Source organism: Diabrotica virgifera, chromosome 10 (assembly GCF_917563875.1).
Source record: "Diabrotica virgifera virgifera chromosome 10, PGI_DIABVI_V3a".
Taxonomy (NCBI): Eukaryota; Metazoa; Arthropoda; class Insecta; order Coleoptera; family Chrysomelidae; genus Diabrotica; species Diabrotica virgifera.
Window position 1 is genome coordinate 136,920,318 of NC_065452.1, and position 22,845 is coordinate 136,943,162.

General features: G+C 32.7%; 1 protein-coding gene across 1 annotated transcript in view; it reads right to left on the reverse strand.

Annotated features, from left to right (window-relative positions):
- Nucleotides 1-22,845, reverse strand: part of LOC114330306 (tyrosine-protein kinase RYK-like) — a 548,089-nt gene that overhangs the window by 492,550 nt on the left and 32,694 nt on the right. The window contains exon 2 of the mRNA XM_050641415.1: nucleotides 7,252-7,379. Coding sequence (XP_050497372.1) covers nucleotides 7,252-7,379 — 128 coding nt within the window. The remainder of the gene's footprint in view (nucleotides 1-7,251; nucleotides 7,380-22,845) is intronic.

The following is a 22,845-nucleotide window of genomic DNA, read 5'->3' on the forward strand; positions in this document are numbered from 1 at the left end:
GTTTTTATTTTTCGACCCTGGACTATGGTTAAAATCTCATTAGGAATAATCAAGTTAACATTATAGTCGAAGCACTGAACCCCCGAAAAAAAAAAGACAAGACGGATCTTGATAATTCTTTTTGCGTTTGATTTGTGAATGCTCCAGAAAATTTTGTGAACCCCTAGCCATAAGGTAATATTGAAAAAATGCATACAAAAAACCTATTCTAAAAGTGCATCTCAAACAGACAATAAAAAAAAATCAGAAAATTATCGGCAGAAATGAGTTCAATTTTATTACTTGGGGGTTTTTTGGGGTCGCTAAAAACGAATATGATGTTGATAGTGAGCTCCAGAGTACCTGGTGCCCAGGGTACCTACTGTTTACCTCGTCTTCTGGAGTTTTCGGCATATTCATTAAAAAATTAGTCAAAAATCATTACTCGGGGGGTTTTTGGGGTCGCTGACGACGAATATGACATCTTAAGTGATCTCCGGAATACCTGCTGCCCAGGGTACCTACTCTTTACCTCTTCTTATGGAGTTCTGACCTCTTAATCCACGCACAACCATTTAAAGAGCGTGCACTTTCTATCGAAGAAGTAGTTGAACATGGCTGTCAACTACTTCTCGTGATGTATAATGCTCAATAAGTTTCAGAAAACCTAAAATACCGGAGGAAATTCTATTGACTACTAATCAGTTGGCTGAAACGTATAGATACAGAATGTATCTAATGGCAATTTCTAAAAAAGTTTCTGTTAGTAAAATGCTTCCTACTGTAGATGCCTTCACCCAACATTTAAAAAGGATTTACTTCCAATTCCAAAGTTGGATGTATGGAGAAAGTGAAGACAGTTTGGATCCAACACAGTGGGCATGGGAACGAATGGATAAATCGATAATTCCCATAAAAATGACTCTAATGCCTGGTCCACCCAGTATAATGAATTTGATATTCTGTAGTTGCAAGACGGACTGCGAAAATTCATATGGGTGCAGGAAACATGGCCTTAAATGCTCCTTTGCATGTAAAAATTGTGCAGGAGTAAATTGTATTAATACAGATAGTCTAATAAATCCATTGGAAAGCCAAGAAGAAGAAGGAGAAAACATTGAAATATAAACATCTATGCATCGATCCATTTAATTTTTTTCCGTATTTTTTTAATAAGGGTATTTTTATAATACAAAATCAAAGAATTCGCATTCAAACCAACTGCAATCTGTATTATATACCTTGAAGACCATTAAAATTCAGAAATTTACTTTCGGCGAATCGAATAACTTCCAAGTTTAGAGGTTTGACTAATTGTACACTGCGGTGCAAAACAATCGATCCACTAAAAATTTGGTCATTTTTGATCAAGTATATTCAAATGGGAAATAAGCCACAATTTTACCTAAAAATGATTTTATTAACGTTTCGACGCCCAAGTCGGGTGTCGTTGTCAAAATACAAAATAATAGATATTTATTTCCCATTTGAATATACTTGATTATAAAAATGCCACAAGAAAATAGCTTCAGAACAACGTCATTTTTGATGTTTTGAATTTTCTAAACCTCTTCTCCGATTTAAGTGATTTTTTACTACCACGTTATAGCCTTATCCATTGACAATATCGATGTAATAATATTGTTGCTAGACGGTTAAACTGTCATTGTATACCGGGTGTACGGATCAAACTGTGTTTTTTTCTCAAAAACCGCATCACCCATCATTTATAAAATACTGAAATTAAAACCCAACTATAGCCTCAGGTTTTCTTAACATTTTGCCTTTCGATTCATTCGCTTATGTTGAATAATAAAAAGTTAGGTACTTTAACAACTGGCTATGTTCGTCATCAGCACAGGGTGTTTCTAAATAAGTGCGACAAACTCTAAGGGGTAATTTTACATGAGAAAATAATGACAATTTGCTTTAAATTCATATGTCCGCACACGCTTCGTTTCCGAGATACGGGATGTTCAATTTTTTTACAAACTGACGATTTATTTATTGCTTTAAAACCAGTTGAGATAGGCAGATCAAATTCGGTGGGTTTTAAAACGTAGTTATTGCACATTTTTTGACATACAATTAAGAATTTTATATTCACCATTACCATACCCATTTGCGCGCCACTGGTGAATATTAAATTCTTAATCGTATGTCAAAAAATGTGCAATAACTATAGTATTTTTACTACAAAAACGTTATTACGTAGGTCAAAATTTTTGACGTAAGAGAACTGTCAAAACATTAGAATGTGACTTTTCATTATTGCCATGTTTATAATAAACATGACAATAATGAAAGTCACATTCTAATGTTTTGACAGTTCTCTTACGTCAAAAATTTTGACCTACGTAATAACGTTTTTGTAGTAAAAATACTATACGTCTTAAAACCCACCAAATTTGAGTTGAACATCTCAACTGGTTTTAAAGCGATAAGTAAATAATCAGTTTGTAAAAAAAATGAACATCCCGTATCTCGGAAACGAAGCGTTTCCGGACATATGATTATAAAGCAAATTGTCATTATTTTCTCATGTACAAGAACCCCTTCGATGAAGGGATATATCTCAGAGAATGTCTAAAAAATATACTATGAATGTTCGTAGACATTCATGGAATGTTCCAACAAGACATTCAGTCTAAAAAATATACTGTGAATGTCCAAATAACATTCATGGAATGTTCCAACAAGACATTCAGTCTAAAAAATATACTGTGAATGTCCAAAGAACATTCATGGAATGTTCCAACAAGACATTCAGTCTAAAACATATACTGTGAATGTCCAAAGAACATTCGTAGACATTCATGGAATGTTCCAACAGAACATTCTAAGAATATTTAAAATGCTGACACAGCACTTTCCAGGGACATTCGTGTGCATTTGGGGACATTCCAGGAATGTTTTTAATGTCCTGTGAGTACCTTCTAGGAACATTCCTGGAATGTTTTGTGTTATTAGGGCTTGCTATTTTTACATCAAATATCTTGTGAGTGATAAGACTGACATGGTTTTTTTATTGGTTCTTGAAATCATCCTGTAGAAGAATTCCTTATAATCCATTCCAATGTGAAAAAATCTGGAGAAATGATTGCCATATTGAAGAGAACTCTTTGCTGGCTTGCAATCTTCACCTATATTCAAATATTCTAAAGACTATTAGAGTCTTAAAATAGCCGTTTTCTAATTTAAATAGATGGAAATCTAGAGAATAACTCCGCAGCCCTACAATACAACAAGGAGGAGCTTTAAACTAGTACAGATTTAAGTAAAATTAAAAGATATTTTAGTCATTTTTATATAAAAAATGGTAACAGATGACTAATAGTTGTATCAATTTTTGTTGCCAGAAAACCAATGATATAGAAAATAACAAGCATACCTTTCATGGTAAAGTTTAAAATCTAACGATCTACCATCGTATACACAACATTTTCGTCAGTGTCACCTATTTATTACTGTAAAAATCTTGATTGATCTTATTTCTTATGGCAAACATGGCCAGTTGTTAAAATACCTAACTTTTCTACTATCCAACATAAACGAATGAATCGAAAGACAAAATGTTAAAAAAACCGAAGGCTATAGTTGGGTTTTAATTTCAGTATTTTATAAATGCCAGAATAGTCCACAGGGTGATGCGAACTTTGAGAAAAAAAAACACAGTTTGATTGGTACACCCGGTATACAATGATAGTTTGACTGTCTAGTAACAATATTATTACAAAGATATTGTCAATGAATAAGGCTATATCGTGGTAAAAAATTACTTAAATCGGACAACAGGTTTAGGAAATTCGAAACATCAAATATGACCAAATTTTTAGTGGATCGATTTTTTTGCACCGCAGAACTAAAATTCCAGAAGTTGACGTAAAAAGTAGGTATCCTAGGCACCAGGTACTCTGAAGATAATTTTCAATGTCATCTTCTTTTTCAGCGAGCTTAAAAACCCCCTAGTAATTATTTTAGGGCCCAAGGTACCTACTGTTTATCTCGTGACTAATGATTTTTGACTAATCGTTTAACCTTCCGATGACCAATCTTTTTTGTTACACGGATGACCAAGGGGGGGGGGGAAATGACCCCAGGTCAAAAATGTCAAAAATGACAATTAACAAAAAAATGATTTTTTTTTGTTTTGTTTTAGGCATGGACTTTATGTCATTCAGCTAGTCACAACATGAGTATTAGTGTCATGTGTAGTGTGTATGTTGAGTAAGTGTCTTGTTACTTTGCAAAGTCGACGTCATTAGCGTAAAACTACTTGGAATTACACATAATAGACGGTATTTTACTAGACATCAACTTCAGAATATATTTTTTATTCGTAAAATATAGGGAATTTTTTTTTATTTCAAAATATGAGGATATCTAGAATGATATTAAAGTCAAATAAAAAAATAATGAGTTAAAAATTGAAAATACTTTTGAATTTATTAAAGAAAAATATACGCTGGGGTCACAATTTCCCCGCTTGGTCATCCGAAGGTTAATGCATTTGCCGAAAATTCTAGAAGACGAGATAAACAGTAGGTACCCTGGGCACCAGGTACTCCGAAGATCACTTCCAACGTCATATTCGTTTTCAGCGACCCCAAATCCCCCAAGTGACAAAATTGAACTCATTTCCGCCGATAATTGACGAGTTCTGAATTTTTTTATTGTCTGCTTGAGATGCAGTTTTAGAAGGCATTTTTTGTATGCACTTTTTAAATATTATCTCATGGCTAGGGGTCACAAAGTTTCCTGGGGCATTCACAAATCAAATGCTAAAAGAATTATTAAGATCCGTCTTGTCGTTTTTTTTCGGAAGTTAGCCCGATTTTAGTGCTTTATTGCTTCGCCTAATAATTATTGGTGAGAGATATAACAAGCTGAAAATGCGAGCATTATCATAACGAAAACTTTGTTTATTTACGTATTTTAATTCGTAATATGGAAAATTGCTATTATTAAAAGTAGTTTAGAATTAATAATTATGTTTTAATGTTCAATTATATCATTCCAATTTAAATGTTATGAACTATAAAGGTAGTTTACTCTTGATCAAAATTCATATTTTTTATATACCTCGTATAAAATTAATAAAACTTTATATAATATGTTGGTTGCATCATAAATCTTCGAACATGAATAGCTTTTTATGAAGAATAACTTTCCTTCGTCAAATTAAAAATAAAAGAGTTATAAATGAAAATGTTGCTATCCATAATTTGAGAAAACTCTTCAAATTTTTTTCCATTAGAATTGCACATATCAGACCATAATTTTTTATACCAAACAATACTATTTCATATACTGTCGGTTCGCTAAACTCAGACACAACTGGCAATTGTATTTAGTCAATAATTTTGCCAATTTGACAAAAAAAATAATTACTAATTAGTTAATAATTACTAAATAATTAGTAATTTTGCCAATTTTGGCAAAATTCGCAAAAAACAAAAAAATTACCTACTAAAATCACTAGCCAGTTGTGTCGAGTTTAGCGAACCGACTATACAGGGTGTCCAGAAACTCTACCGACAAACAAAGACAGGAGATTCCTCAGATAATTTTAAGTGAATTTAACCACATTCACCTAGTCCAAAAATGGTTCCTAAGGGAGTTAGAGCTATTTGAAGATGGCGTCTTGTAATTAGTTTTTCTTAAATACCTCCAGAACGCTTTTAGTTAGAAAAAACGAAAATTGGTACACATATTTATCTTCCAGAGATAAATCGCTTCCATCTGTGGTGACTTTGGGTGGTGGTTTTGGGTGGGACAACGGTTATTTTATCGCATAACTTTTTTGTCTTTAACTTTTAAGCACTTTTGATACTGGATTATTAAATTGTGAGGTATTCTAGTACTAAAAGGTACTCTTGCTTTAAGTCGGTAGGACACACAGTTTTCTATAAAAATCGATTTGAAAATTTTTCGTTTCCTGAATTTGAAAAAATTTTTGAAAAAAAAAACGGTGTATTTTACCAACTTCAAGCAAGAGTAACTTTTAATACTAGAATACCTCATAATTTAATAATCTAGTGTCAAAAAACAAAAAAGGTATGCGATAAAATAACCGTTGATCTACCCAAAACGGACGCATATGACCGGTACTAGCAATTCACAATTAATAAAATCGATTCATCTCTGGAATATAAATAAATGTACCAATTTTGGTGTTTCTAAATATTTTTTTTTTTTGAAATTTTTTTTTGATATTCAAACAACGAAAAATTTTCAAATCGATTTTTATAGAAAACGGTGTATCCTATCGACTTAAAGTAAGACTACATTTTAGTACTATATTACCTTACATTTTAATAATCCAGACTCAAAAGTGCTTAAACATTGAAAACAAAAAAGTTATGCGATAATATAACTGATGCCCTGCCCAAACGGACGCCTATGACCGGTACTAGAAATTTGCATGAAATCGATTTATCCCTGGAAGGCAAATATGTGTACCAATTTTCGTTCTTCTAAATAGAAGCGTTCTGGAGATATTTAAGATAAACTAATTACCAGACGCCATCCTCAAATAGCTCTAGCTTCTTTAGGAAGCATTTTCGGACTAGATGAATTGGGTTAAATTTTCTTAAAATTATCTGAGGAACCTCCGTTTGTCGGTAGAGTTTCTGAACACCCTGTATTTTATTTCATAACAAATGGAACAGTCCATTTATCATAAAGGGTAGGCCGTATACTCGTAAATATATACCTACTTAGTAAATTATTGCTTTTAAAATATACCAAAATTGTATTTTTGAACATCTTATTTAGTTTATATAAAAATTAAAATTCACTATCAAATGTCATTGATGTTTTATTAATACTTAATTTAAAATTTAGTTTGACATTCACGAAGTGTCAAACTCAAATGTAAATAAACTATGCTTTGCTAAACAAATTGAGATTAAAAAAAAGTAGCCTACTTCCTAATCAAGCATTTGAGCTGACGTTTAGTGCGTCGGTAGGAAATAACCGGATTGTGACGTCACATTTCAGATTTTGAGGTCGATTATCTCGAAGACGGTTAGAGATATCGAAATGTCGTTTTCAGATTTGGATTCAGAAGGCAAAACTACATAAGAATCCATCGATATACCTGCTCTAAGTATTGCAGGAACGGCAACGCAATAACACACAGACTTTTGCAAATTTATAAACGAAAAGTTTTCGTTGAAAATGTATATAAGAGTTAATACTAAATATTACCAAAATTAGAGTAGTATTACCGTTAAACAACTGTAATGTAAAGATTTAATAAAGACTTACTTTTGAGGCAAATTTTGTTTCTTCTAAACCTTAAAGTTGTGGCATTCGCTTTTTTATGAGTGCTGACAGACAGTTGTATTTCGACAATTATTTCTGCATTTTTGGAGCCAGTGCATAATAACTGGACACTGCAAAAAAACATTTCATTAGAAACGGTGAGATATTATGGAATGAGTCATGAATAAGCAAATATAACTACAGCTCCCGGACCGAACCATAGCCGCTGAGAGAAATCCTCTCTGTGTAAATATTAGGTGGGTGTACGATCGACGACAGCGTTTGTCACAGCCATGGTTCGGTCCGAGAGCTGTACTATGGTTTAACTAATCTATAAATCATAAGACCAACAAGCCGGAAACTAAAATTAATATTATTACCTTCTGTGCTTTTTAAGATGTAAATACATATAAAGCAGAATAGAATGATGAATTGATCGACAAGGAAATCTATAATTGCATTCACGACTTGTCGTTCACCGTGATAACAATCTTTAACGAACTAGTTCCTTTATACCCACCAAAGTGAATAAAAATAAAATAAAAGTAAAAGATGATTCAGATTTGATCCAGGATCATTGCAGAAAACAGGGCATATTACTCATTAACGACCGTACTTAAATCAAAAATACTCTCAAGACCAGCAAAAATTAGAGTATATAAAACAATAATTCGTCCCACAATAACGTATGGAAGCGAGACATGGAGTCTGAACCAGTGGGAAACGACAAAATTACTGGTACTTAAACGAAAGATACTGCGGACTATCTATGGGCCTTGCAGAGAAGTGACAACAGGAAAATGAAGAAGAAGAAACAATGAACTCCAGACAGTTTATTCAAATGAAAACATAGTACGCTACATTAAAGCAAACCGAATAAGATGGGCGGGCCACGTGCTAAGATCGAATGACGAAAGACTTCTGAACGCCACATTCTGGGAAAGGCCCGATGGTAAAAGGTCAGTTGGTCGCCCAAGAAAGAGATGGAAGGACGCAGTAGCCAGTGATCTACGCAAAATGGGAGTAAAGCAATGGGAAATAGCTGCTCAGGACCGACAACAATGGAGGGAAATAGTAAACGAAGCCAAGACTCACATAGAGCTGTAGAGCCAAATGATGATGATGATGATTCAGCTTTGATTTCAAAATAGGGCCTCCACTATGTGCTTATGCGCATTTCCATTTCATAATTCTTCTCCGAGCACCTCTATAGAAGCACTGAACTGGAATCAAATCATTCTCATCTTTAGGTGTAATTATTAAAATAAACAAATTAGTCTTTTATAATTAGGTGGTTTTTACAAAAACCATTATTTGCCGTTTCGAACTTGCACTTGTCAAGTCAGGAGTGACTCAGTCTGCTTCGAATATTGGCTGACTGCCGCTTTGACTACCGAAATATTGACTTGACTATGAGCATCTACAAAACTGCTACAGCTTGTGTCCGACTTCACGAAGATACCAAAATGTTCCGAATAGAACGTGGAATTAGATAGGGTGATACTATCTCCCAGAAATTATTTACAGCTGGACTCAAATACAGAGTGTTTCATTAATAATTGTCCATATAGTAACTGGAGAAACCTTAGCACAAAATACGAAGATTTAACCTAAAACACTTAAATAAAATGTGGTTCCTAACTGAGTTACAGGGTGTTTTATCTAAAAATTTAAAAACTATTTTTGCTCAGCATTTTAAAACTGTTCTACGTATCCTTTTCATACTTGGTAGAAAGTGCGACTACTATACATCCTACTAAAGTATGATAAACAAACGTTTCTAGCTACTACCAGAGGCGTACGACAGAGGATAGTGAATGGTTGACCCTTCTCAAATTCTACGCCACTGGAGAAATTACTATTTTAGTGCCATTTTTAGATTCTCTAACACTTTCTACGTAAATAATATGCTCTTCATTGGTGACGATAAAGTTATTAGTTTTCGAGATATTTGAAGTTAAATATGAAACGGCAGTTATTTTGATTAATTTATGATATGATTTATATGATTAAAATTTAAAAATTATTTGTACCCAGTACTTTAAAGCTATTTGGCGTATTCTTATCATACTTTTTAGAAAGTGTAGGCACTGTACACCCTACTAAATTAAGATAAATAAACGTTTCTAGCTACTACCAGAGGCGTACGACAGGGGATAGTGACTGGTTGTCCTTTCCCAAATTCTACGCAACTAACGAAATTGCTATTTTAGTGTAATTTTTTTATTTTCCAATACTTTTTATGTAAATAATATACTCTTTATTCGTAACGATAAACTGATTAGTTTTCGAGATATTTGAAATTAAAAATGAAGCGACACAATACATTAATCAAAATAACCGTGTCGTTTCATTTTTAACTTCAAATATCTCGAAAACTAATGACTTTATCGTTATAAATGAAGAGTATATTATTTTCATAGAAAGTATTGGAGAATCCAAAAATTGAACTAAAATAGCAATTCCGTCAATGGCGTAGAATTTGGAAAGGGTCAACCATTCACTTTCCCCGTCGTACGCCTCTGGCAATAGCCAGAAACGTTTGTTTAACGTAATTTAGTAGTTTTTACAGTATCTATACTTTCTGCTAAGTGTGAAAAGAATACGTCGGATAGTTTTAAAATGCTGATCAAAAATAGTTTTTAAATTTTTAGATAAAACACCCTGTAACTCAGTAAGGAATCAAATTTTATTTAAGTGTTTTAGGTTAAATCTTCGTATTTTGTGCTAAGGTTTCTTCAGTTACTATATGGACAATTATTAATGAAACACCCTGTATATGTTTAAGCGAATGGAACAAGAGGATAACATGTGATTTAATATAAATGGATCGAAACCACCTAAGGGTAAGAACAAAACAAGTAGGTCGCGGTGGAGGTGGAGGTGTAGGTCGCGGTCGATATCCATGTAAAACAAACACATTGTAGTGAATGGAAGAGAACATAGCAAGTAAGTCGCGGTGGAGGTTTAGCGCGATACCATCCAGGAGGTTTACATCGATGCTTTTGAAAATAAAATGAGTTTGTTTTACGTGGATGTCTACTGCGCGGCCTACAAGGATGCTTCCCTGTAATTGTTCCGTTCGAAGCCAAGTTGTCATTACCTGCGCTATTTGAGATACTTTTTATATAATTTCTTTTTGTATTCAGTTTAATTTTGAATTTCTTCAAATTTCATTAAACTACTTCACTTGATAGTGGTTCTAGCTCGACTGACAGCGCAGGTGACCTCCTTGCTATGTGCTGTCGACAACGACCGCGACTTAACTAGTGGCATCCACCGCGACCTACACCTCCACATCGACCCACTTGTTCTGTTCTTACCCTAGATCTACCGATGACATCGTTTTAATATCTGATAGAGTTGATAAAGCTACAAAAATGGTGGAAACGCTCTATAAAGCGTCAAGAACAATTACTGGTGTTAAAATTGACACCTCAAAGGTAAAATTTATGACCAATCTTGTAGTCAACGATAAAATTAAAATTGAAAGCCATAGCATCGACTTCAGGGAAATAAGCTAGAAATAGACCATGTTTGGGACACTCAAATATCCAGGTAGCTGACTACTTTTTTAGTTATTGTCGACCTATAGGATGAAAACTTACCTGTTTCCTGCCTATAGTTCGCGTCCGTTTAATAATTATTAACAATTTAATGCAAAAATCGCGATTTTTTCGATTTTTTGCACCCTATTCAGAAGCTAAATAGTTGACATAAATTTACAAAATATAATTTTTTAGAACATTGAAAAACTTTCAAAATGCCGATTTCTGAAAGTTAAAAAGTTAATTTGTTGCTACGCAAACTGAAAACTAAGTGAAAACCGTTGTTTGTTAATAACTTTTACTAAAACTACCTTAGAACTTAAGTGTTTCATCCAAAGTTGGGTATTGGGGTACTTAACAAACCTTCGATTACATAGCCTGTTCTGTAACTCTTATTTTATTTATTGTTCCTTTTGTTAGAGTTAGTGTTTCCGCACCATATCTAAGCTCCGGTAACAAACACTGGTCAAGAACTTTTCTTTTTAAACAAACTGGAATATCAAACTTGAAAATGTTGTTCAATCTACAAAAGGCGTGAGATCTATCTTTCTTTGTATTTCAGTTGTCTGATTACCTCGGTCTACGCGAATCTCATGACCTACAAACACACAACCAAGCTTATATGGAATCATTTGATATTTTTTGTTGTTTTAAGCGAATTGAAGCTAAATTTAATTTTCTTCCATTGCATCTCTCTTGGTCCTAACTACAGGTTATAGAACCAAATTAACATAGGTACCTGTGAACTATTAAAGTTGGTTAGATGGAAATTAAAGGATTTTTTCACCCACCATAATGCCTTTCCAGAACATGACACTTCTTCTTTTATATTTGTGAGCAGAACTCGCAGTTTCCTTTTGTTTCTTTTCTTCCTCGTCCTCCAAGTACACCAATTTGTTAATTATAATCAGATTTCCTTTGAAAATAGCACGTTTTGCCAATTACCAATGTTCCAGTTTTGGTGTTAAAAACACCAAATTTACGTGGATAACTCGGGATCCCGTAGGTCTCTTCTGCTATATAGTCCTTGAGCACACGATCATACATAATAGTTACACCAATAGCTTCCAAAAACTATAGGTTTCTAATACTTATATGGTGCTTCCATATAAGTTTGGTTCAGTATATTAATTTGTAAGCTATTTAGTCCAGGGTAATAAGGATTTTCTCGGGACACTCAAAGAGCCAGGTAGCTGACTACTTTTTTAGTTATTGTAGACCTATAGGAAGAAAACCTACCTGGTTCCTGCCTAGAGTTCGCGTCCGTCTTGTAATTATTAACAATTTAGTACAAAAATTTCGATTTTTTCGATTTTTTGCTCCCCATTCAAAAAGTAAATAGTTGACATAAAATTACAAAATTTAATCTTTTAGAACATTGAAAATCCTTTAAAATGCCGATTTTTGAAAATTAATAAATTAATTTGTTGCTTCGCAAACTGTAAAATAAGTGAAATCGTTATTTGTTAATAACTTTTACTAAAACTACCTTAGAACTTTAGTGTTTCACCCAAAGTTGGGTATTGGTGTACTTAACAAACTCTCAAAATTTGAGACCCATCCATTAATTAGTTTAAGAGTTATTCTATTTGTTTATCCCAGAGACCTTTATTTTGCAATAACATAAGACAGAAAATAATGAAGATAGGGCAATTATGAGTATGCTAAATGAAAGTAGAAGAGTGGTAGTATCAAAATGTACTAAAAAAGATAAAAAAATTATCTAATATACTCAAAAATCAGAGTGTCAAATTTTTTGAATTTTGTAGTTTATAAATATTTAGAATAACTTTAAAAATATTGTACGTAGAAAAAATCCTTTTACATATTAAAAAAGCTGGTATTTGACACGAATTTTTAAAAATGTAGTTCAATTGTCGACTAGTAGTGGTAAGTGAAGGGGGAGCTGGGAGCCGACAAATGCACGAGTTTAAAAACTAAAAAAGGCAACTTAAAACTATTATCATTTTCTATATCTCGAGATCTACTGAATATATTTTGATCGTTATTTTCTTAATTTGTATGTAATTTTTCTGTACATTACAAATATGCAATTTGTCTAGACATTTATTAATTAATAAACAGTCTAATTTGTTTAAACAATTAAAAAAATATATTTTTTCGAAAAATCCATGATTTTAATCATACTATCATTATTAATCATAGAAAAAGTTAAGGTACACTTTAATAAATAAATTATCTTGAATAAATAATTATCTAGTAAAAATAATTTATTTTTTAAAGTGTGTTTTTTCTATAGGTAATCGTAAATGATACTATGATTACAAAAATAGATTTTTGTAAAAAAATATCTTTTCAAGAATTGTTTAAAGAAATTAGACTGTTTATTAATTAATAGATTTATAAACAAATTGCATTTTTGTAATGTACGTAGATATTACAAACAAACTAAAAAAAGAAAGATCAAAATCCATTGAGTTGATCCGGAGATACAGAAAATTGTATTAGTTTGAAATTGCTTTTTCGGTATTTTAACTCGGTGGATTTGTATGTTCCCCCTAGTAATCATTTAAACTACATTTTTAAAAAATCGTGGAGGGTGCTGTGAAGGTACAATGTTTGTGCAAATTTTTTAAGAAAAAATACAAACCCCATTATTTAAAATGACATTAATGATATTCCTTAATTATTATAAACAAAATAGCTGTGAATTAACAAAAACACATGGCTAACTTTGTCCCAAATGAACCCAGGCAATTTTTTTTATTTGAATTCTTGTTAAAATACTAGCTTTTCGAATATATAAAAAGATTGTTTCTATGGACAACATTTTTAAAGTTATTCTAAATGTTTATAAACTACAAAATTTCAAAAATTTGGCATTAGGGTTTTTGACTATATTAATTTTTTTTTATCTTTTTAATACATTTTGATACTATCACTCTTCTACTTTCATTTAGCATACTCATAATTGCCCTATCTTCATTATTTTCTGTCTTATGTTATTGCAAAATAAAAATCTCTGGAATAATCAAATAGAATAACTCTTAAACTAATTAATGGATCGGTCTCAAATTTTGAGAGTTTGTTAAGTACACCAATACCCAACTTTGGGTGAAACACTAAAGTTCTAAGGTAGTTTTAGTAAAAGTTATTAACAAATAACGATTTCACTTATTTTACAGTTTGCGAAGCAACAAATTAATTTTTAATTTTCAAAAATCGGCATTTTAAAGGATTTTCAATGTTCTAAAAGATTAAATTTTGTAATTTTATGTCAACTATTTACTTTTTGAATGGGGAGCAAAAAATAGAAAAAATCGCGATTTTTGCACTAAATTGTTAATAATTAAAAAACGGACGCGAACTCTAGGCAGGAAACAGGTAGGTTTTCTTCCTATAGGTCTACAATAACTAAAAAAGTAGTCAGCTACCTGGATCTTTGAGTGTCCCGAGAAAATCCTTATTACCCTGTACTAAATAGCTTACAAATTAATATACTCAACCAAACTTATATGGAAGCACCATATAAGTATTTGAAACCTGTAGTTTTTGGAAGCTATTGGTGTAACTATTATGTATGATCGTGTCCTCAAGGACTATATAGCAGAAGAGACTTACGGGATCCCGAGTTATCCACGTAAATTTGGTGTTTTTAACACCAAAACTGGAACATTGGTAATTGGCAAAACGTGCTATTTTCAAAGGAAAGCTGATTATAATTAACGAATTGGTGTACTTGGAGGGCGAGAAAGAAAAGAAACAAAAGGAAACTGCGAGTTCTGCTCACAAATATAAAAGAAGAAGTGTCATGTTCTGGGAAGGCATTATGGTGGGTAAAAAAATCCTTTAATTTCCATCTAACCAACTTTAATAGTTCACAGGTACCTATGTTAATTTGGTTCTATAGCCTGTAGTTAGGACCAAGAGAGATGCAATGGAAGAAAATTAAATTTAGCTTCAATTCGCTTAAAACAATAAAAAATATCAAACGATTCCATATAAGCTTGGTTGTGTGTTTGTAGGTCATGAGATTCGCGAAGACCGAGGTAATCAGACAACTGAAATACAAAGAAGAATAGGTCTCACATGGGCTGCCTTTTGTAGATTGAACAACATTTTCAAGTTTGATATTCCAGTTTGTTTAAAAAGGAAAGTTTTTGACCAGTGTGTGTTACCGGAGCTTAGATATGGTGCGGAAACACTAACTCTGACAAAAGGAACAATACATAAAATAAGAGTTACAGAGCATGCTATGGAAAGATCAATGTTAGGTATTACCATCAGAGATAGAGTATCAAATATAGAAATAAGAAGAATAACAGGAGTCACCGATGCAGTTAAAAGACTAGCCATGGCTAAATGGGCTTGGGCGGGATATGTTGCCTTGACGTATAATAGATGGACCAGGAAGATTCTGTAATGGTGACCAAGACATCAAATATAAAAGAAGAACCTGTACGTCAGAGGCTAAAACAAAAAATAAATGATAACTTAAAGAAAATCAAACAAGACGTAATAGAAACAACAGATGCTAATGACAAATGGAACATGATACAAGAAACGTTTGTAGAGGCAGGAAAGAAGATATTACCCACACAAATAATAAAAAAAAATAGAGATGGATGACTTCAGAAACTCTAAAGCTAATGGAGGAAAGAAGGAAACATAAAGGCAGGAGTAAGGCAAACTACAAGGAAATCCAGAAATTAATAGGAAAGAAAATAAAAGAGGCCAAATCCATATGGCTGGCAAATCAATGTAGTGAAATAGAAGAATATTCTAAAAAAGTATGATAGCTTTAATATGCACAAGAAAATAAAGAAAATCTCATATACACAGCGAAAAAAGAAATATGGCCTTCTTAAAGACATAAATGAAAAAATTATTATAGAAGTCAAAGAGAAATTAAAAAAGTGCAAGACATACATAACAGATCTGTTTGAGGATAATAGACAAGAACTGGAAGAAATCGATAGCGAAACGGGACCAGAGATCATAATGGAGGAAATCGAACAAGCAATACGAAACGCAAAAAACGGAAAAACTGTAGGTCCAGACGAAATACCTGCGGAATTACTGAAATGTCTAGACGATGAAACTCTACCGGTACTACTGGATCTGTTTAATGAAGTATATATAACCTGAAAAATCCCTCAGAAATGGTTGGTGTCCACCTTTGTAACAATATCAAAAACAATATATGCCAAAAATTGTTCGGACTATAGGACAATATCACTAATAAGCCATACCCTCAAAATATTTCTAAAGGTGATTCATGGAAGGTTATACAGAAAGCTGCAATATGATATGGATGATACCCAATTTGGGTTCCGCAAAGGACTTGGAACAAAAGAGGCATTGTTTTCGTTTAATGTCCTCTCTCAAAGATGCTTAGATATGAATCTGGATATTTATTCCTGTTTCATCGATTTCGAAAAAGCGTTCGACAGGGTCCGGCATGAAAAACTAATATAAATATTTAAAAGCCGAGATATAGACAGACGAGATTTATGAATTATCATCAATCTGTATTGGAATCAAAAGGCCAATATAAAGATAGAAGAACAAGAATCCGAGAATATTGATATAAAGAGAGGAGTAAGACAGGGGCTATGTTCTGTCGCCGCTACTGCTTAACCTGTACAGTGAAGCCATATTTTAGGAAGCGATCGCGGAGCTAAGTGATGGAATGTCTATAAACGGAAGAATAGTAAATAACATAAGATTTGCTGATGATACCGTTATAATGGCAGACACCCTGAAATAGCTACAAGAATTGCTAAATAGAATTAACGATTATTGCATTCGATAAGGGCTAAAAATAAACAAGAAAAAAACTAAATTTATGATTGTCTCAAAAATAGAACATAGAAATGAAAGGTTACCCAGCTAGCAAGATAACGTTACCTTAACGTTAAATTTAGGTTTTTTTTGTATTGTTACGTAACATCTATCAAAAAATGACGTTACTGATACGAAATTTTAACACGTATAATATACGTATGTATTTATTCGTTTCTGAAACGTGGCTCTTTGGTAGTATTTAACACGTATGAAATTATTCGTCCCTAAAACGTGGCTTTTTGGTGGCATTGCCACCGTGGCACTCTCGTTTAAGATTGCAGCGCCATCGCGTATTTATTTCGAACCTTTCAAATAGACATTAATACATAACCTTACATTTCCGTACTTAAAATCGTGTTAGTTTTTTTTGAGTTATGGCAAAAAAATTGAATTATGAATGGTGTGTGCCTCAATGTGATTCTTGGATAAAGCGTAATAGTAATTTGTCGTTTCATTTTTCCCTAAAAAGCACAAACAAGATAGAATTCTATGCAATGGCAGTTAAGTTGAAAAAAGAAATGTATGGAAATATCTTCTAAAGATGGGAAAGGAACCTAGTCGTTATACGAAAGTGTGCAGTTTACACTTTAAGAATGAAGATTACTTTAAGGGTATGTTTATATATTAGATTAGATAGAGTAGCTACCTCTCACATAAAAGTCAAATATATAATAAATGTTTATTTCAAATATTTAATAAATGTGTTAGCATCATGTATGTGGTTTTATTTACACAATAATTTTAAGGTCTTATAGGGCTTTTCATTCACAGTAATTTGTTTCGAGCTTCTGTCATGTGTCACATAATATTAATATATCTATGTCATACGTTATTGGCATATACCAATGATACAAACCAAAGACGTATGACGTAGATATATTAATATTATGTAACACATGACAGAAGCTCGAAACAAATGACAATCGATGAAAAGCCCTATATATTATTTATACCGAAAATTCAACTAGAAAGTGACGTTTTTGTGACGTTATAAAGGTTACGTAGAAATTACGTAAAAATGTTACGTAACGTCGCTGTGACTTTTATACGTATATTTTAGGTAAAATTTGATGTAACTTTTGACGCAACTTCTCCCAAAATGTTGAAGTTTGTTTGACGTCATATATACGACCAATGTTAGCTGGGTAATAGTAGAGCAAACCCAAATAGAAAAAGTTAAGACATACAAATATCTGGGAACCTGGATTGATGACAAAAATGACCAAAACAAAGAAATTAAAGTCCGAATTGAAACTGTCAGGCAAGCATTTATAAAAGTGAAGACACTGCTTACAAACAAAGACGTTCAGTTGCGTCTCAGAGTGAGGGCTCTAAGATGCTATATATTTTCTATATTGCTATACGGAATGGAAGCTTGGACATTGAAGAAACAACACATAAGAAGAATAGAAGCGTTCGAAATGTGGTGTTACAGAAGAATATTGAAAATTCAGTGGGTTCAAAAGATTACCAATGTTGAAGTGCTACGACGTTTAAATAAGGAGTTAGAAATTATGAAAAGTATAAAAACTAGAAAACTGGAATATTTGGGTCACATTACCAGAGGAGAAAAATATGAGTTGCTGAGAATTATTATGCAAGGAAGGATCAAGAAGAAGAAAAGAAGACGCATCTACTGGCTGAGGAACCTTAGAGAATCGTTTAACTGTGGTTCATTACAACTATTCAGAGCAGCAGCCAACAAAGTGACCATAGCCATTATGATATCCAACCTCCGATAGGAGAGGGAACTTTAAGAAGAAGAAGACCAAGACAGTACGCATATCGAAGCAGAGGATGACCATCAACTAGATGGACGGATGATATAAAGCGCATCACCAGAAATTGGATGCAAGGAGCCCAAGATAGAGATAGGTGGAAAATTTTACGGGAGGCCTACGTTAAGCAGTAGACAAATATATGCTAGTTGATGAAGTAAGATGCTTACCCGTATAGTTAAGACATCGTAGCTGTATCATACAGCAGTTGGTGTACGTCTAAAAACCTGGCACCACTTACAATCAGGAACTAGTTTTTGACCGACACTATTTGTACTTTACTTTCTAAAATAAATAGTTTTTATTTTGAACACTTGTCTTATTTATGCCTGAAGAAAAACGATTAATAACTGATTGATTTTCCATATCTGCAAGTTTTTTCACCACTCCTAGCAGTTTGTATCGTCTTTGCTGAAAATCACTGATGAAATTTTCTGGTTGACACGTATGGTGCAATCTGTCAGTTATTTGACAGATCTGTTTTGCTTGTTCTCATAGCAGTATAATTTATTTTCAGTTTAACTCAGCACATTACGTTTTTAAATTGTATAAATGACAATATATTTAATCATTAATTGCTTCTTTTCATTTTCAACTTTTTTGTTGTGTACACGACAGATTCTCATTTTGTTACTATGTATAGTTCTCTTCAAATAATCTTTGGTTATTTCAGCAGGTGTAGCTGGTAGCAGGCAATAAGCCATCGTTTCTTACTGCCCTTTTACACTTGAAGTTATTTTTACCGGTACGCGGTATGATATCGAATATATTTGTTAATTGTTACCCATGAAAGAACTCACAACCGCGTGTTAACTCTTCGAAAGTCAAACGAAAACTGACCTTCTTAATATATCTTTCAAAATACGGACTGTCACGATAAAAATAGATTGAGTGATAAGATAAATAAAGTAGTAGGAGAGTGTGAACATGACATCAGAAAGAATAAAACAGTAAAAAATATATACGAGAGATAATATAATTAAAAATTATGCGAGGGGTAGAAACTTTCGGCGGGTGTAATTTCCTCACCAAAATAATCTTTTGCCTGCGTTTATAAGGGTATGTCATAATCCCACAGGTATTCTCCTCACCAAGACCAAAATGGTTATTTCAGTTATTTCAGGTAGCTTTTACTAAAAGGAATTCAATTGAATTATTTATCTACTATTAAATTACAGTAGGTACCTATAATTATAATAATTAATTAATTAATTATAGTATTTTATTTTTTTGGTCACGATTGGAATTTTGACAAAAATGGCATGTTTAATAGAAAGTGATCGCGGTAAACCTTACGCGGTATTGGTATTTGAAAATTTTATTTTTTATAAAGTGAAAGTTTTAAAAAGTGAAGAAGTGTTCTGGAGGATAAAACAACTTGCAGTGCGAAATTTTTTACTATTGGTGCAACTTTTACAATATCTAGAAGTAGCCGACAACATAATCATGAACCAGATTGTCAGAAGTTAGATCGAAAAATTGTTTCTAACTATTGTAAACGTAAAGCAGAAGAGAATTGAAAAACCAGCAAAAATTATACGCCAAGCACTTGCAGCTAATTTGTCTGAAACAATTACTAAGATTGTTGTCAATTACATAAGAAAAAATATATAATTATCGACGAAAAATGATGCCTGGTCGACTTCCTTCCAATATTGATGAGGTTTAAGAATTTGTGCGGGGTGTGCTCAAAAAACAACCAAGAGGGAACATTTTCTCTTTATAAACTGTGTCAAAAGTAGGATAATTGTATTTAGTTGTAAAACAAATATAAGACTTTTAGCCACATTAAATTTTATTATATGGATGGCACATTGAAATTATTCATTATTCATGGGCTAATTAATGAGCATTATATTTCTTTATTATACTGTTTACTGCCAAACAAAAAAACAGAAATTTACAACAATATCTTTTATTTGTTAAAATTAGAAATTTTTAAAGCTCTCAAAATTGAGTATAATGTTAGTAAAATTTTTGAAGATTTTGAAAAGGAATGCAATCATTGAAATGTGTCCGAACACTAAAATACATGGTTGTAAATATCACCTACACTAAGCTTGGTATAGAAATATCTTGGTCTCTTGATTTAATATCAGAATATAAAAATGATTCTAAAAGAGGCAAGTGGCTCAAACATACTTTTGGCCTTACATATAAAACCAGAAGACGTATCAGATTGTTTTATGTTTGAGTTAATGTCATGCAAACCAGGAAATGAAACTTAAGATAGATATGTTGATTATTTAGTTGAAACTTATATAGACGAAAATGCCATATTCTCCCCATATTTGTGGACAGGCAAATTCTTCTGTTATTTGTATTACGAATGCTTGCGAATCTTTTCATTCGCATTTTAATTTATCGTTTTGTAATACGCATCCATCCATATATATTTTCTTTGAAAAAATTAAAGAATTTCAGGTAGTTACGTATGTTAAAATTTAAAGTTTGCTTATTGCAAAACCTATCAAAGATAAACAAGTTAAACTGAAATTGAAAAATGTAGTAAATTTATTAATAAGATATCAGTCTAATCAAATGACTAGAATGGATTTTGTAAAGTGTCTGTTTTATTATAGTAAATATTAAATAATAATTTATACGTCTTGCGTATTATCTATATTATAAACTATTATTATAATGTAAGGAAATGAATGTCTTGTATTCGGATTTCGGATGCTTTCATAATAGACATTCTTAAATTAAACCTATATTTTTATTTTATTACCTGAGTGAGTTGATAAGGAAAATACCTACCGGATTAATAGGAACCTTTAAATTTGGTGAGGAAAATACCTGTCGGATTATATGTTTTTACTGGTTGGTGAGGAATTTACCTCCGCCCGAAACTTTTAAATATTTGGGAATCCTAATTATTAGAAATTCGAAATTCAAAAAAGGAAAATAGAGATTAATATAAATAATACACACAACCAAACCTATATGGAATCACCATGTATTTCAAAGTAATATTTTTTTCTTTTGGAAAAACTTTTTATTGTTGCGAAGAATAAAGGTTTTTATTGGAAATAAAAAATCGATAAGACAATCAGATAGTACAGCTCGATACGGTATAGGAGTATAGGTTATTTGCTTAAGTTGCAAATTGAACGAAAATAAATTAACTAACTTTTGCGTCCTAAAACGAAAATATGCCTCATGTGGGGTTATAGAACTTACAACAGGGAACGATTATTGGTCTTGTGGAGCAAGTAACGTTCTCCGAGGGACATAGCTGCAGAGCTAGGCGTAACACAGGGCGTTCTCTCCAAAACTTATGCTAGGTAACAGGAACTAGGAAAGCTCAAAAATAAAGCAAGAGAAAGTCGCCAAAAAGTAATAACGGCTCGTCACGATCGTCTAATTTTCCAATCAGCTGGAAGACAACCAACCATTTCTCACTTGCAGCCCCAAAGGCAGCTTTTTGAAGCTACAGGTGTAACTGTTTCAGTTGAAACGATAAGAAGGACAGTTCGTGCCAAAAAGTATACAGCAGTAGAGAGTTATCCCGATTTATCCAGGCAGCACAAGATTGATCGCCTAAAGTGGTGTCTTCACCACCAAAACTGGAACATTGGGAATTGACAAAATGTGCTATTTTCAGAAAAAGTCAGGATTTGTGTAAAATCAGATGATCCACGAAATCGTGTAATTAGAGGTCGAGGAAGACAAGCAATAACGAAAACTGTCAGATCTGTTCACAAATATAAAAGGAGAAGTGTAATGTTCTGGAGAAGAATTGTGATCCGTAAAAGAACTCCTATAATTTTCATCCAATCAACTTAAACTGCTCACAGGTAAGTTGATAACCTATAGTTAGGCTCTGAAGAGGTGCAACAGAAGAAAATTTAATTTTCATGTATGATAATGGATCTCCACATACCATTAGAGTAACTAGAGACATCATTGAAGCAGAAGGTATCCCTTGTTTGAAATGGCCTGCTTGCTCACCCGAGCTTAACTCTATAGAGTATTTGTGGGATATGCTTAAAAGAAAAATTACAGCTCGCCGGGATGCATATTTACAGATGCTTGCGTGTGTAGACACCAGGGTGTTGAAATCAGTTAGGGTTTGGAAAAACAGTACATTTACACATGCTAGCGCGTGTAGACACCAGGGTGTTGAAATCAGTTAGGGTTTGGAAAAACAGTACGTTTACAGACGCTAGCGTGTGTTGACACTAGGGTGTTGAAATCAGTTAGGGTTTGGAAAAACAGTACAGTTACAAATACTAGCAGATTTGGACACCAAAGTGTTGAATCCAGCTAGCTTTTTTAGTAATTAATATACATGCATAAATGCTAACGGCTATTGACTTTAATTTTATATACCTACTGCTGTGGAAAAATATTTAAGTGATTTAGATATTACTAAATAATTAAACGTTGTTGGGATATAAACAATAATATATTAACACAAAAGAACAACATAAAAAATAATGTTGCTCTGAAGCTATTTG